The sequence below is a fragment of the Anser anser genome, assembly GCF_964211835.1.
Source record: "Anser anser genome assembly, chromosome: 21".
Taxonomy (NCBI): domain Eukaryota; kingdom Metazoa; phylum Chordata; class Aves; order Anseriformes; family Anatidae; genus Anser; species Anser anser.
The window spans coordinates 11,066,657-11,083,073 of NC_139742.1; the positions used below are offsets into that span (position 1 = coordinate 11,066,657).

General features: G+C 38.6%; 1 protein-coding gene across 2 annotated transcripts in view; it reads left to right on the forward strand.

The window, feature by feature from the left end:
- Positions 1-16,417, forward strand: part of RABGAP1 (RAB GTPase activating protein 1) — a 71,044-nt gene that overhangs the window by 12,658 nt on the left and 41,969 nt on the right. For both annotated transcript variants that reach the window (XM_083806965.1, XM_083806966.1), the window contains exons 3-12: positions 1,194-1,428; positions 1,949-2,153; positions 2,717-2,891; positions 3,231-3,388; positions 6,070-6,180; positions 7,313-7,379; positions 8,930-9,032; positions 9,974-10,143; positions 12,694-12,868; positions 14,640-14,733. In XM_083806965.1, the coding sequence (XP_083663091.1) occupies positions 1,194-1,428; positions 1,949-2,153; positions 2,717-2,891; positions 3,231-3,388; positions 6,070-6,180; positions 7,313-7,379; positions 8,930-9,032; positions 9,974-10,143; positions 12,694-12,868; positions 14,640-14,733 (1,493 nt within the window). The remainder of the gene's footprint in view (positions 1-1,193; positions 1,429-1,948; positions 2,154-2,716; positions 2,892-3,230; positions 3,389-6,069; positions 6,181-7,312; positions 7,380-8,929; positions 9,033-9,973; positions 10,144-12,693; positions 12,869-14,639; positions 14,734-16,417) is intronic.

Below are 16,417 nucleotides of genomic sequence, written 5' to 3' on the forward strand. Positions count from 1 at the left end.
CTCCTGCTGTGCAGCACTGTGAAGAGCCTGGTTCTCTCATCCCTTGCAGCTATGGAAGGCTGCTGTTGGGGACCCCCAAAGCCTTTTCTCCTTCAGGCTGAGCAAGCCCAGCTCCCTCAGCCTCTCCTTGTAGAGCAAGTGCTCCCTGTCCAACCTGGTGGCCCTCTCTGGGACCTGCTGCAGCTCACGGGTATCTTTCTTGCACTGGGGAATCCGAAACTGGATGTGGCCTTCTAGATGTGGTCTTAGGAGAGCTGAGCAGAGGAGAAAGCCACATCCCTGTGTCTGCTGCCTATGCTGCTGTTAGTGTAGCCCACTGTTGCTACAGCCTATGCTGATCTTTCATAAGGGACAGAACCTCGTATATCTGGAGCCTCTTTGGTCTTTTTGCACAAAAATTGAACATCTCTGCCCAGATGTGACTAGAGAACAATAGAGTTGGATTGTCTTTGTCAACAGGAGGTAGTGCAGGAATTCCAGTTCTTTCTCTCTCTCTTCAGTGAACATGAATAGTTCCCTGCATATTGCCTACAAACTAAAAAACAAACAAACAAAAAAACCACAATACACCAACCAATCAAAAAAAACGAACAAAAACAGTAGCACTTAATATCTTCATCCTCTTTCTAGCTTAGGACCTAATTTCGCACCACCTGGGCTGCTGCACTCTTTCCTGTTAACTTCAGCAAATGCAAGGTCAGGCTGCAGATGAGTGCTAGGAAATAAACCAACACTGCTCCTCAGCATGGTGGCATCATCTTGTTCCAGATTCTTCTCTTCCTGTGGAACCTTGCTATCTTCCCCATGAGCCACGTTGCATATTAACTATATTTGGTCCTTCCTGGTACTATTCTGAGAATTGTAATAGACCAGTGAACTGTGGACTTCTCTGAGTTTCCTCTGCCATAAGCTAGTCTTTGTAGTACTAGAAAATTCCTGCTTTGAGCTCCCTTTGTTAGTTTGTTAAAGTGAGGGGGATAGAATCTGAACTGGTGAACGTTTTCTCATTGCAATTTGTGTTTACGGTTGTAACTAGATGAAATTTGTTAACTGCTGTTTTGGTTGATGGAGGCAGCCATATGAATGACCACGTACCCCAAAGGTGGTGGTTGTTTTTTTTTTTCTTTTTTTTCTTTTTCATTTGAACCGTCTTTTTTCTTGTGTGTGTGTCCCAACTCTGTTTGTGCTCTTAGATTGTGGGGAATGGAAGCGAACAGCAGCTGCAGAGGGAACTTGAGGACGTGCTGATGGATCCACCCATAGAAGATCAGTCAAGTGACCGGGACCATGGAGAAGAAATTAGGACTGATGGCGATGGGGAAGAACCCGTTGTCCTTGAAGCTTCAGCATCTTCTACCATTAACCCAGTGTCGGTGGCAGGACTCCAGAAACCAGAAATGAGTTTGCCGGTGAAACCATCCCAGGGAGGTTAGAAAAAAATGGGGAATGCCTGGTGGTATCTTCTGAACTAGCTTTATCTGGGGAAAGGAAGGAGGATTTAGGTACAGGTGTGTCCGTCTACCTTTCCCCATTTCTCCCACTATAATCACCTAGTGCAGGTTATGTGATGCAAGAGTTACCATATGCTGAAACATTGTCTCTTCTGAAAACACTTGCTGTACTGGCCTTGTGCAAAAATACTATGGTTATTTGTCTGGCTGTATAAAATACTAATTTGTTTAGTTTGTCTATGCATCTTATTGCTGTAGTGAAAATTGGTGCACTCATATTGAAAAGGTGTCTGAGTGAAGTGATTATAGAGTTTGGGTAGCAATGTTAGCAATCAGTAACTTCCTTTCAGGCAGGTTTTGCTGTAGTATTTTGGCCTGACCTGACTTTCTATAATATGTTTCTTAGTCACTTTTTGCATGCAGTTAGTCAGTCTCTGATAATTTACTGCTGTAAACCTAGTCTTGCTTCTTATGTTCAACTTTGTGTCTTACCCTAGACTGTGAGGATTTGAGCCCTTTTACACCTGTGACTGATGAGGACAGTGTGGTGTTTAGCAAGCTCACCTACTTAGGCTGTGCCTCTGTGAATGCTCCTCGGAGTGAAGTGGAAGCCCTCAGAATGATGTGCATCTTACGAAGCCAGTGCCAGATTTCTTTAGATGTGACTCTGTCAGTGCCTAATGTCTCTGAAGGAACAGTGAGGTACAAAGCTAATTCAAGCGTACTCTGACTTTGTGCATTTAATATTACTTTCTTTTAGCAAAAGAAACAATTTACCAATTTATCTGTGAGGAGTCATGAGCAACTTAGCATTTCTTTTAGTGGAAAAAGTGGATTTTAAAGAGATCTGTCGAAAGTGATGCTTTGATTTTGTTTCCTAAAGACATTTTTTTGCCCAAGAATCAGTATGAAATACTGTGATGATCCAGGGTGTCCCAAAAGCTACAGTGGGAGTGGTTATTGATGAACACTTTGGAAATAGCCTGAGAAGTATTTAGTCTGTAGGGCTGGAATATTGCTGGTACATTAGGCTTAACAGGGATGAGGCTATCCACTGCTGTATATTAGTTATTTTATTCATGACGTACATTCTCCAGTAGCTATGAAATTGTTGAGGCTTGCAAGTTATTGGCTGGCTGAAATAATTCTTCTAAAGGTGCAGGTTCTCTCTCTCTCTCTCTCTCTCTCCCTGCCCCCCAGACTTCTAGATTCTCAGACAAACACAGAAAGCGCAAATTATCCAATCTCTCTCTCTCTTTTAACAGACTTTTAGATCCTCAGACAAACACAGAAATCGCAAATTATCCAATCTATAAAATCCTTTTCTGTGTACGAGGGCATGATGGAACCCCTGAAAGTGATTGCTTTGCTTTCACTGAAAGCCACTACAATGCAGAACTCTTTAGGATTCATGTCTTCCGATGTGAAATCCAAGAGGCTGTAAGTTGAATCTTTTTGTCAAATAATTATTATGTAAACGTAAAAGTTATTACTGAGATAGAGCAGAATTATGTCAGGCACTTCAGAAGTAATTCAGTTCATGACTTTTTGTTTCTTTTATACCCCAAGTTAAGATAATTTTAGAAATTTTGGATATGAAATGAGAACACGTTTAATGGTTTATTCTTTAAAAAAGTGTAGAAAAACAGTTAGATGCTAAAGCTGCCAGCATCTTTATTTCTCATTGTGTTATATAGTGAAAGTTCAGGTAGGTTTTCAGCTGCTACATTCTGCATACCTGTATCTTTCTGAACTTTCTTTGGTGCTGTCTAAATGCAGGTGAGCCGAATACTGTACAGCTTTGCCACTGCCTTCCGTCGTTCCGCCAAACAAACTCCACTCTCAGCCATCGCCACCCCACAGACTCCAGACAGTGATATTTTCACCTTCTCTGTGTCGCTGGAAATCAAAGAAGACGATGGCAAAGGTTATTTCAGGTATAGATTCTTCATTCATTTGAACCTGATGCTACCTGCAACGTGCTGTTTCTATTTTGTGTTCTTCTTTTGTCTTTAAAACCTTTTCTGTGCAATGTGTTTTAAGTTGCGTTCAGCTGAGTAGTCCAAGCCGAAATCATAGAATCATAGAATCATTCAGGTTGGAAAAGACCTCTAAGATCATCTAGTCCAACATTTGATCTTCCAGTGCTGCTTAGTAAAGGTAAATGTCTTGAATGACATGGCCTGTGTAGACGTGCTGTTATTTTTTATCCTAGGAAGAACCCAGCTTTCCTTATTTTCCCCTCATGCTTGCAACTTTTAGTTACATCATGCATTTTTAAGCTTAGGAAGGCTAAATTGGTCATCCTTATCTATTTCCCTGTGATTTCCTAGGGCTGATCTGTATATTAGTTATTGAAAGCAGAAAAGAAGGCAGAAATTAAATTTATTATAAAAAATCACCAATATTGATTCTCCTTAGTTTTGCTGTGATCCATTTATTTGAAATACTCACTTGTTCTGATCTGTAAAATAGTGCTTCCTTGTCTGTATCAAAAAAGCTTTACAAACAAATGTTGCTTCTGTTTCTGAATGTTTTTGTTTTTTGACCCAGTTCTCAAAATACCATAAATCTTTTCCCAGGTAGGTTTGTTTGTTTCTTGATCCAGGTGCTATGGCAAGTGGTATAGGGTGAGGGTGTTAGAGCAGCTTTTCACATTGTTTTAGTTAGTGCCATTTTCGTGTGAAGTCTGCTAATGGATAACCTTGGTTTCTAAAAAGACTTTTTAAATTTTTTGCTAGAAGTTTTTTTTCTGCTTTGCCTATACACAGTGCCCTTAGATATTTTATGTAACCATTTATAGTGTTCTGTAATTGCTGAAGTGTCTTTATTACAGTACAACATGTCTGCCAAATACTCTGACTTGTTGAGAACATTGGCTCCTAGCCACAGCTTCAGCAATGTTTCTCCTCTTGGATTTGCATCCAGCTCATGCTTTATTTATTAAATAAATAAATAAATCACATCTAATAATCCAATATTTATTCAGCACCTTCCATTGTAGACAATCCAAAAGACTGCTCATGTGCTAGCAACAGAAAAATGGTTTAGCTCAGAGCCTGAGTATGAAAGATACTGATGGTTCTTGGGCGCAGCAGCAGCAGCTGCCAGGGTGCGTGGCTGCAGCACACAGCGGTACTCTAGGTGATGTTCAGGCTCGCTGGCCTGGTACCAGTAACAGTGTAGTCACAGCTGTGCAGGTGGTGTAAGCCGTCCCTAGGATTTGGCGCTGGCAGTGGTTTTCAGAAACCATGCTGCCAAGAGCTGCTTCAGTCATAGCCAGCTCAGGTACGCCAGCATGGACTGCACTGAACCTCAGCTTTTGCTGTGGAGAGATGCCTAAAGATCTCTTCAGCCGCAACAGTTCTGTTGCTTTAGGGGTGGAACAGGGCATTTGTTTATAAGCTATGTACCCGTTCTACAGAAAATAAAGAGAAGTGACTTTTTGTCCTACCTACATTGGGTGTACTGTAAAGGTTTTAATTTAAGCTAGCTTTAGCTTTAATTCAGCTAGCTTTAGTTGTTTGACACTAATCCTTGTATGACCCTTCAAGTGCAGACCCATACTCACGTGGAAAGTAAGAGAACTCTTTCACATAACTGGTCTGCTATCAGAGATGAGCCTGTCCTGGTTCATTTACCATCATTGCTCACCATGGGTCAATAGTAGTGGTGCATTTCTGTCATACTGGGAACATGAGCTCAGACTGCATGTACTGGCCGTAAGTGTAAATCCACTGTCCTGCTCCAAGACAAAACTCCGGAGTACTCCAGTTAAAGGTAGTCTGCTGTTCCCTGGGTAAGCACCTGCTGTCAGAAAATAAACCCAAATTCTTTTGGAGTTGTTAAACTACGGGCAATACTGCATATCCCATTTTGCAGCTCTCAGGGGTCACAATACTTAGCTTGAGAAGTCTGAACTAAAATAAAGAATATTTTTATGTCCAAGGGAAAAGTGAGCATGTGGATGTCTTGAAAGAAAGTCCAAACCCAACAGTCTCAATCTGTTGAGCTTTTACTGTGACTGTGCTGCTCAGTAGAGAATACAGATGCTAAGGTTTTACCGTCAATATTGGGATGGAAATATAATTCTAGGTTTGCCCACCACAGTGCACTATCACTGCTTTTGGTAGCATTTAGGAGAAGGTGCTCTCTCTTGAAAAAGAGTACAAAAAATGGCCTAAAGATCATAATGTTCTCCTGACTTGTTGACTTATCACGTGCCCCAGTGCTCATCTCCCTTGTGAAAGAAAGTGATGCGCTGCCGCTTGTAAGCAATTAACAGATGATAATCCCATGTTATATGGGGAGTCAGTATTTGGAAACTTTTTTTAAATGCTGCTGGAGGTCTCACAAGAATAAGCCAAGCAATATAAAAAAATACAGTTTTTATTTTGAAAGTTTCACCTAATTGCGATAAAATACCGACACCTATTATGTGGCTATTGCTTCCAAGTAACTGTTAGCAGTGTGCAAGGAAGAAAGGTCTTAAGTGCTTTAGTGTAAGAAGCTGGCTTCACCGAGTGTGTGATGCTGTTTTTAATGCATAAAAGGAATACAGTTAAATGATGCTCTGAGAATTTTATTTTATTTTTTTTCCTTTTCTGGTAAATAACAGCGCAGTTCCCAAAGACAAGGACAGGCAATGCTTTAAACTCCGCCAAGGAATTGATAAGAAGATAGTGATTTACGTCCAACAGACAACTAATAAGGAACTTGCTATTGAGAGGTAATTTTATTGATTTAAAAAAATATATCTTTAATTGATGTTTTGTGCTCTTTCTTCTGAGGCAGCAGCTTACTGCCTGTTCCACGAATACTCTGTTTATGTAATTTAGTTCAACACCTCTGTGTTGAGCGGGATTGTGCGGAAGATTTCGTTGGTTTGTTCAACACGTGTGTGGCAGGGCACAATGCAGGTGCAGTGGAATCTGCATGGATCTGATTGTTGAGTCAGTGTCGTATCTACTCTAGCCCATTCAAAAACTTTGTATAAAAATGTACTATTTCCGTTTTAAATGGTCAATATGTCTAAAATGCAGAGGCTGTAATCAGTGACTGAATTATTTAAAGTTATTTTGCTTTCCTTTTTTCTCAGTTGCATCTGAGAATATCTTGGTACGTACACTTTGAATCTGCTGCAGTGTGGAATTCTAGAACATGAAGCACCTGTGTAGGGAGTGGAGAGTTCAGACTTCAAATCTTTTGCTGCTTGGAAATAAACTAGCAATTTTTGATTACTGCCAGAGTTTTGCGCTGCTCACAATACAGAGAAAAGATGCATCTTCTGCCAGACTCTACAGTCTGACACAAAATGTAGGAACTTCAGAAAGTGTGGTAAACCAGAGGACGAAGTGGAATATCTCTGTGGGCCAAAGGTCTTTCCAAATTAAACCCGTAGAAGACAGGTCCATGCACTTCATGTAGAATTTCCTGATTCTTGTCTGTTAAAAGGTTAAATTGTATGCAAATATGTATCAAACCAGAACAAAACAACAACAAAAATAAAATAAAATAAGGGAAGAGAAATGGTGGCAGTGTTGCCCTACCTACAGGATAGGGATCATGAGCAGAGTCTGTTTGACAAACAGTTATCTTTGTTTGGAGGCAACTGCAGGCAGGATACAATCACACTGTAAATATGTTCATGAAATCTTTCTTGACATTTTCAATATTGGCTTAACATTGTTTTGGTGTACATGCTTGATACTACTCTCAAATGTCAAGAGTTGTTGACATTTGTTACTGCATTCATGGGCTGCTTGTGGTGTATGACAGAATAAAGAATAAGGATAAGGAATGCTAATGGTTTGTTCATAAGTAGTAATTTTTGCAGGTTAATTTTTTGTCTGGTTTTGCAGATGTTTTGGCCTCCTCCTGAGCCGTGGGAAAGATGTTCGGAGTGGTGACATGCACCTTTTAGATTTGGTAAGGATCTCTTGTTAACAAAATTCTATAACAACTTCTATTACAATTGCTTGTGATCTCAGGATAGACAGAAAAGATTGAGCTTCTTAGGCAGACTTGTTGTTTTGGGTTGATGCTGTAGTGTATGCTCTTGAGTGTAGCCCTGTGAAACTGGGATGAATCACTACTGCTACAGAGTTATATGACATGACATAATGTTGGTCAAGGGAGTTGCCCAATTTTGCAGTCAGCCATGACCGTTCTTGTTTAGGGGCCTGGAATAAGAAACATGCAAGCATCCCCGTCTATGGGGGGGGCGGATTTAGATGATCTTTAAGGTCCCTTCCAACTGAGCCATTCCATGATACATTTTATTTTGGAAGTACTGAATATTGAAGAGTTGTGCCTTGAACTTATAAAGTTTTACAGCATACTTACTGCTGTAAAAATCAAGGCCTGAGAGCTTCACTTATAACTCTGAGAATTAGTGGGTGCTTTGTTATTACAACTCACTTTTTCATCTATAAAATGATGTTAGAAATAGTCTGACTTCACTAGTGTGTTGTAAAAACAAACTTGGTTAGTGTTTATGAAGTACATACTTATTGCAGTAGTGACCACCCAAAATGATCCCATACTTCATGAATGATTTTACTTTTTACCAGGCTTTGAGTTGCTCAGAAAATAAGGTTGATAGGAAGACAGATACACTGAACACTAAAGATAAAATACTGACTCGGTTCCTAATAGCTGAGCAACATGTTTTGTTTGCTGAATGAAGCTGGATCTCAAGATGTTTTAGAGTAAAATTTACTTTTATAAAATAGCTATTTAGGATAAAATAAAACACAGCTAGTTTATTAAAACATGATAGCGAAGTAGAGGGATGTTGATGTGAAACATCTGCCAAGTTTACAAGTTCAGTAGCTTGTAGGACAGTGTTCTGGTTTATTTTGTTCTTTTAAAAGCAATGAACTACATTCCTTAAGTGCGTGATTAAAGCTTTATGTGTTTAAATGCTTTGCCAGTCAGGCAGCTGTCATTCAGAGACTCATGATGCAAAATGAGGCCAGAATAACTGGATTGCCTTGGATTTTCCAGAAAAAGAACTTTAAAAGAAGTTTGAAAAGCTTTTATTTGTTTTTGATTTTTTTTTCCCCAAACAACAGCAGCAACAGGGGAAAAATAAAAAAAGAAAGAGCAAAACCTGTGAAACTTGGGGAACTGGTGTACTTGCACCTACAGCTTGGTGAGCTTAAAGTTGCTGTCAAATAGCCACCTCCAAAATGAGCTATTGATCTTCAGGTGTCACTAGACAGATGTTCGTACTACACACACACAGAACAGTTATCAGTAGTTGGCCTTTTTGTGTCTTCAGCAAAGGAGCAAAGACTCTATGGGAACTCTGCTCTTACCTTCAGAGATGATCTCTGTTACAGGACTACGTAAAATGGACTACACATGCTTGCCCTTCTCTAGCTAGTGCAGGAGCTGTTTTATGCAGCTGAGACTCTTGTAATGTAGAGGTTCTTGTGACTTAAATAAAGTTGCATAAAATTCCTTGTTTACAGGAGTCCATGGGTAAAAGTTCTGATGGGAAATCATACGTGATCACTGGGAGCTGGAATCAAAAATCTCCACACTTCCAGTTTGTAAATGAAGAAACACCAAAAGGTATGAACCTTGCCAGATTTTATTCCTAGTTAGGGCAGATGACTTATCTAGGGAGCATTGGCTCAATTCTCCTTTCTTTTAAGATGAATCCTGCAAAAAAAAACTTTCTTCATAGTGTGTAATATACTCTCAGAAACAAAATAGAAGGCTAGAAGAAAAGTCCTGTGTTTAGCAATAATCCCTTGTAAGAACAACTGTACCCCAAGAAGAGATCTGAAACAGATCTGTCATTGTTGTTAAGATGTCAGCTGACTGATCATCTTTTTAATCCTGTCACAGGTAGGTACCGATGGTTGGGGAAGTTCTTGGGAATTGACTGAGCAGAGTCATAAAAGTCAGCTGGTTGGTACAGCTGGGTACAGTCTGCTGCTCGATGAGATGCCATCCTACCTAAAGGACATCATTTATTATTTAGCACCGGAAGAGATCTCATAAGTCTCTGGGTCCAGTTGCCTCCTTTTGGAGCATCATATTATATAGCCAATGTACTAAATCGCGCAGCTGAAGTGGTCTTAAACACTGTTTAGTACGGTGGGACTTAAGTAACTTATTTTCAAAAACAGATAAAATGTAATTAGGCTAGGTGGCAAGAAATCTGCGCTGTGGCATTAATATACAAATCAAAACCTTGATACCCACAAACTTCCGATACATTTCAGTGGGATTTGAAAACCAAAAATATTTGTTCTCTTTAACAAGATCATTTTCTTGGCTTGAAGATTTAAATATGCTTACTCCCTAATGAGTAGTGTGCAGTCACTGTATTTTCCTGTTCCATCTTCTTTGAAACTTCTGGGTTTTGAAGATGTTAATCTACGCAAAAAAAATAGAATTCTGAAAAAAAAGTTTACTCTGTACTTTCATGTTACTAGGAAAGAGATTACAGAGTACTTTGTTTGAAATATTTCTCTTAATACTATTGCTTTGGTTCTTCTCTCTAGATAAAGTACTTTTCATGACTACAGCTGTGGATTTGGTCATAACTGAGGTTCAGGAACCTGTTCGATTCATTCTGGAGACTAAAGTCAGAGTTTGCTCACCTAACGAGAGATTGTTCTGGCCCTTCAGCAAACGTAGCTCGACTGAAAATTTTTTCCTAAAATTGAAACAGGTAACACTTTGAAAAACAATAATCTACAGTTAATTTGGGATTTTGCTGGGTTGATTTTCAAGGTTAATTGTGGTGCAGTCAATTATATTGTTTGGGAACTTGAGAGGTAAACTTACGGTGTAATGCTGAATAAATGCAAATGCATTGAAGATAAAGAATTGTATTTACTGGTGCCTGTTAGCAGATCAAAATTTCACTACGGTTGTTTCTCCCTGGGATTGGTAAAACCCTTGCTAATATAATGTTTATATTTCAGCATTTTTCTCCTGAAATAGAGATGTAATAAATGGTCTTCGTTTTTTAGAAAAGCTAAAATCATCACACTAATTGTTGCTGGTTATCTAAACTTCCCATAAAGAGCTGGGTGTCTTCATTTCAAAGCAAATTTTGACAGCTTTGATGAGGCTGTGAAGTTATACATAGGCTTATGGATTTTCCAGCAAAACCTCAAAAATAAAAGGAACAGAGGATTTATCTGCAGTCCAATGCTGTGCCAAGAGTTGATTGTGTTTGGGTTACATAGGGCAAACATGTAAAATAAAGGGTTAATGGGGGAGAAAAAGCTTTTAACATAGTCCTGGTGACATGCTATCTGATATGACACTAAAATTATTTTATCATACAAACTAAACTTTTCTTTTTATGAGCAAACATCCACCTGAAATTAGGGGGGGAAAAAGACATATGTGAAAGTCTCTTTTCCCACTTGTACATGGTTGAGAGCAGAGATTTCACACATACCCCAAGTTTCCCCTGGGGGAAAAAAAAAATCTAAGCAACCACAAAAAATCCCTAGAACTTGTTAAAAATTTTTACTGTTTCTTCCAACTTTTTTTTTTAACCGTATCTACTAAAAAGGAAAGGATATTTCTGTCTATAATATTCATAATAACAATACAAGGCAATAACTTAGTCTCAAAATAAGTCTGGAAAGTTGAAGGTCCACATTACTAAGGAGATGATGTACTTGAAGTTCTCCTGCTTTAGAAATCACTGTTCTGAACTGAAAGTCCTGTTTAAAGGAATTGAAAGATAGAAGCAAACATCTGTGTGGGTGTATGTACTCTCTCAAGGTTTAATAATTCTGAGTGAATCTCGAAAAAGCAAGGTTGGAGTCCATCTGATTTCTTGATAAGTATTCTTTTTTTTTAAAGACGTTTTGAATGAAATAAGATGCTTTTGTGAGCTTTTTTTCGTGTCTGTGTGTGCACTTGTCTTACAGTGCTAGCACATAGTGGCATTATTTCTTGGTAGTAACAAAGATGAGGTTTGCTAAGGATTCGTTTTTTGGGTATGTCCTATCTTTTATGTAAAATATGAATAAATATTTTGGACACTTTCCTTCAAAATTTCCTTCAAAACGTAAGGTGGAAAAAATCTTTGTGATTGAGATCAGTCTTTTTACTTGGAACGTTTGTGAGGTGTAGCATGGAGATGTTGAGCTGATAAGGCTGCTGAACTATAAATAATTTACTACCTCCAGCAGACACCTTCTCGGATTGGTAGTTTAAAGGAAGTTTATCTTACTTAGCTAATTCTGTATCTTTTGTCTCACCAAATTCACAGGCATTGTGACTTATCTTAGCTGATTCTCTTTTTTCCACAGGCACTGTCAGGCTGTCCAACTTCCAGTGTTTACTAATGGAAGATTATCAAAATTCATAGTGGAAGCAACAAATATAGAATGTACTGCCTGATAAGCCTGGAAGGGAAACCTGTTTCTATGGAGTCATGATTAGCCTATTAAAATACAGCTGTGTAGAATTGGCTTATCTTACTTTGGCAGTGTTTCTTTATTCGGAAATGGTGAAAGCAGAGGGATTTTATTTTCTCAGAGTACATTTAGTGATTTAGTCCTGTTTAGTTTTGATGCGTTTCTCTTCATTTTAAGTACTACAAGGGATAAAATTGAGCACAGGGAGCTTAATGATTATAAATCTTATCTTCCTCTTTTCTTCACCTTTCCTTTTCTATTTTCCGTTTTATTACTTTATGACAAAAAAAAAATAAAATTCTTGGACTGCATCAAAAATTTGAAACAATTTCACAGAGAAAGACCTTCATTTCAAAAGAAAGGAAGGTGTGAAACATTGAAAATTAAGGATGAAACAGGTCCGTGTAATAAACCTGGGGACCCACCAGTTTGTGTGCCTGTATTGTCCACAGCAATACATATGCACAGCTAGCTGACTTGGAGGCATTGCTAAGGACATCGTCATGTTGGGAAACTAAATGTGAACAATTCTTATTAGAATTCTCCCTTTGCTCCTGCCAGTATGCCCAGAAAGTTAGAAAAGAGAAATTAGACTGCATTTGAAAGGTATGAAAGTATGCTTAGGGTTTGTTACACAACGTTAGGAATGGGAACATTTACAGGCTGGCATGATGCATTGAGGGTGCTGCACAGATTGAATGTTTTTCACTGCAGAATGTGATGAAAATTGTTTCTGTCTCAGCTCTCCTATTCTAAAAAGAGGAGGTAGAGCCTTATGAAGTAATATGGAGATTTGTATACCTTTTCTTGGTAAAAGGAAACTTCTTTTTTCCTAGATAAAGCAAAAGGACAGAAAGAATAACTCCGACACGCTGTATGAAGTTGTGTGTCTAGAAAGTGAATCAGAGAGGGAGAGAAGAAAAACTACAGCAAGCCCTTCTCTTCGCCTGCCCCAGTCTGGGTCGCAGGGCTCGATGATTCCTTCTCCTCCAGAGGATGATGAAGAGGAAGGTAAGAAGTGGATTGCGTACTTTGTATACTTCAAAAGAAAGGGTAGCTTTTAAGTAATAGCTATGAAACTTGTTGAATACTTTCCAGTCAGACTCTGTCCTGCTGATAGTTTGTTGTTGTTTGTTTGTTTGTTTTGTTTTTCTTGTTTAAATCTTGCTTTAATGCTGTGAGTATTCAGTAACCAGTACCCCTGCATTCCTGGATCGGCCTCTCCCCTGTCTGCCGCTTCTGTGCTGTCTGTGCTTTGCTCAGCACAGGCCTCACGAAGCCTCGTGTGTGATATATTTGGAACAATGTGAAAAGAAGCTGCTAAAAATTTGGGATTATCATGTAGCTTCTGCCCCTCCCTGAGCAGCTGTGAAAAGATTTGAGAGTGAAAATGAGAAGCTGATATTTAGAAATGTAAGCAAGAAGCATTTTTAGTGGAGAGAAAAATACAGACATCTGTAATACATAAAACTCTATCAGGAGCTGCCTAGTCTGAACCTTAATGCATTTTCAATATATCTTTCTGGCTTCTTTATTTATTTTTTTATTCTCTTAAGCCAAAATATGGACTAGTTCTGAGTATATAAACATCTGGCTTTACAGCTTTGAGCTGAAGTGCAGATGACTTTCTGCTTTTTTGCTTTTTCTGCTGACCTTCTGTGTGACCTTAGGTGAATTGTTTCATTTCTGTGCTTTACCTTCCCTTTATTAAAAAAATAAAAAAGGTTTGAAATTTAACTCCTTTTGCAAAGTATTATTCATAAGGATTCTCCAACCTCTGTGTGTTACCACAGTGGCATTCTTTTCAAGACCAGGAACATAGGTATTTTGTTTGCAGAAGACAGAAGTTGCAGCATTGCAAGAGTTTGCTGACAATTTCAGGTGTCAGCTGAGATACAGTCTTTTTTACTAAATCTATGCTATTTCCTGAATAACTCAAAACCAATATTGACTACTCTATTGATGAAATGTAGTTTTTGTGTGTGATACCTGCTATTAGTATTTTAAAATATCTGGGAGTACATCAGTTTAATATTGGTTTCAAAAAGAAAAGAATTACTGCGATTATGCTAATCTGTACACCCCCCACCCCCAATTGAAAATGTTTGGTTCAAAAGGCTGTTTACTTTAAGTCAGGGATGTTATCAAAAAGTACCAGGTTTCAAAGTAAAACTACAAAACAGTTAAAACAGCTTGTGGACTGTCATGGATCTGCAACAACGGGGCTGAGCCTGCAGCTGGTCAGTGGAACCATATTGCTTTTATTGTCTTTTTAGCTTTTTTATTATTTTAGTTTGTGTTTTTTATTTTTATATATATATATATATATATACAGAGAGTTGTGCTCTTTGACAATTTTTGTAATCGTCCAAAAGTCTGGGATAGAATAATAGAAGTATTTGTATGGGAGAGGACCTGTGGAGGTCTCTAGTCCTGCCTCGGTGTGAATCCAGCTAGTTAGGTTGTTTAGGGCTGTCCTGTTGTATTTTGACAGCCTCCAATGATGGAGTTTCCACAGCCTCTCTGGGTCCTTGTGTCCAGGTGTTTGGACACCCTTGTGGTAATTTTTTTACCTTATTTTTTTAACCAGAATTTCACGTTAAAGCTTGCCTTCTGTGTTTTATCACATCTGTGCTCCTTTGAAAAGACTTCTGGCTTTTCTGGGCTGAGTGCACAAGCAGCGCATCCACAAACGAGGAATTCTTAGGAGAGCAATATTTATACCTGCAGAGGTAGCGTTATGGTTCTTGATCTCATAGCATCTCCTTTATTCTGCTGGCAGACAACGATGAACCTCTCTTGAGTGGTTCTGGAGATGTTTCCAAAGAGTGTGCAGAAAAAATTCTTGAGACGTGGGGAGAGCTGCTGTCCAAATGGTAAGTTGCAAAATCGCATTCTGAAAATTAAAATTCTGAATATTCTCAGCCTGTTTGCTCCTTCTGCCTGGATTTTTTCGTATTTCCAGAAGCCAGTTAAGATGACTATGGATTTAGTCCTCTTTTATCCCCAGAACACTCCATATTCTCTGGCTTTGTTTTCTGATTTCTTCAGAGTGTTTCAAGTATTTTCATTTTGAGTGCATGTTTAAATACAGCACAGAAATTCACTTATGCTGCTTCTTTAGCTTCTTGTATCTCTTAAAATAAGTGTGTTACTTATATGTAAGCTTGACTAAAACTCTATGGAAGAAGAATCTAAACTAATAATATAAAGAAAATGCAGCTCTTTTGTCTTTATTTTGCATAGATCACTTCCATTCCTGTCTGTAATTCTGATGTAGTTCACAGCCATTTTTCCTGCAGCTGTCATATCTTAGTAACTGCAGCTTAAGAGTACAGGAGATTTGTACTTGGACAGAAGATGCTTTTCCTCCCTTCTCTGAAGTGAGATGGCTCCAGAGCCTGCCAAGAAGGAAGTATATAAGTTCTTCTATTTTTTCCTCTAAAATGCCAATTTACAAGAAGCACGTTTCTCAACAGTCAAGTTGCTAATGCAAACCTGCCTTCCCTTCGTGAAGGATCTTTTAGTCGCCTTGAAGTAGCCTGAGCAGTTTTAAGAAAGTGATGCTAATTACTGAAATTTTTTTTTTTTTTGGCAAAACAGGACAACAAGCACAACATTGGATTGAGCTCCAGTGTGCTACATTTCAGCTCTTGCTTTAGTTGTTGCCTTCTGCTTCCTAATGTTATTGAAGAGCAGGACAAGGAGTGTACAGCAACCAAAGGTCTTAACAGAGTGTTAGATCTAAGGAGTAGGAGAGCAGAGATTAAATGAAGTCATGCACTTTAAATGAGGGAAAATGACCAGGCTAAGAGGTCACATCAGCCTTTAATTTAAGGTTATCACAACGTGGTATTATTTCTTATTTTTGCTATTGCTTAGTGCTTATTTAAGTAAGTGCTTTTGCTACCATTTGGTTTTGCACTACTGTGTTGCACTAATTTGACAGGAAAGGGCACGTCTGATATGGACACCTTTGTAAGAAGGGGAAGGCTGTGCTAAAAAGATACATGATCCCTTTTTCTTCCCTTTCTTAGACTTGTAAGAACATCGTTAACAGATGAGCTCTATGCGTCTGCTGCTATGGGAAAGTTTCTTTCAACTTGCATTTTCTGTAATTCTTCCAAGGGCTGAAAGATAATTAAGCCACCTGACTCCCATTGAAAATGTTTTGGCAGCTTTAAGAGGATATGAAGTGCTTCTTTGCTAATGCTGGCAACAACAGCTTTAATATGTGTTAAAGGGCTTTCCTTCTTAACCAACAATAAGCATTTGGAAGTAATGATCCTTGAGCTTTTAACATAAGAGGATTGAAAATCATAAAAATCAGAGTTCAGGTAGTTTCATGCTAGGTTTTTAGAATCCTATCGTTCGATTTGTATAGCAATTAAATGTGTTGGTATTTTGTGATTTCTTAATATCTGGCTTGTTTTATAACTGGTGAGTCAGGTTTTTTATCTCAAAATAGTTTGGAAAAATCTAGTAGTGTGTGATCACAGCCTTATAGCTCACGGCTGTATTCATTAGAGCTACTGTTGTACTTATTTTGGTCTAAGATTA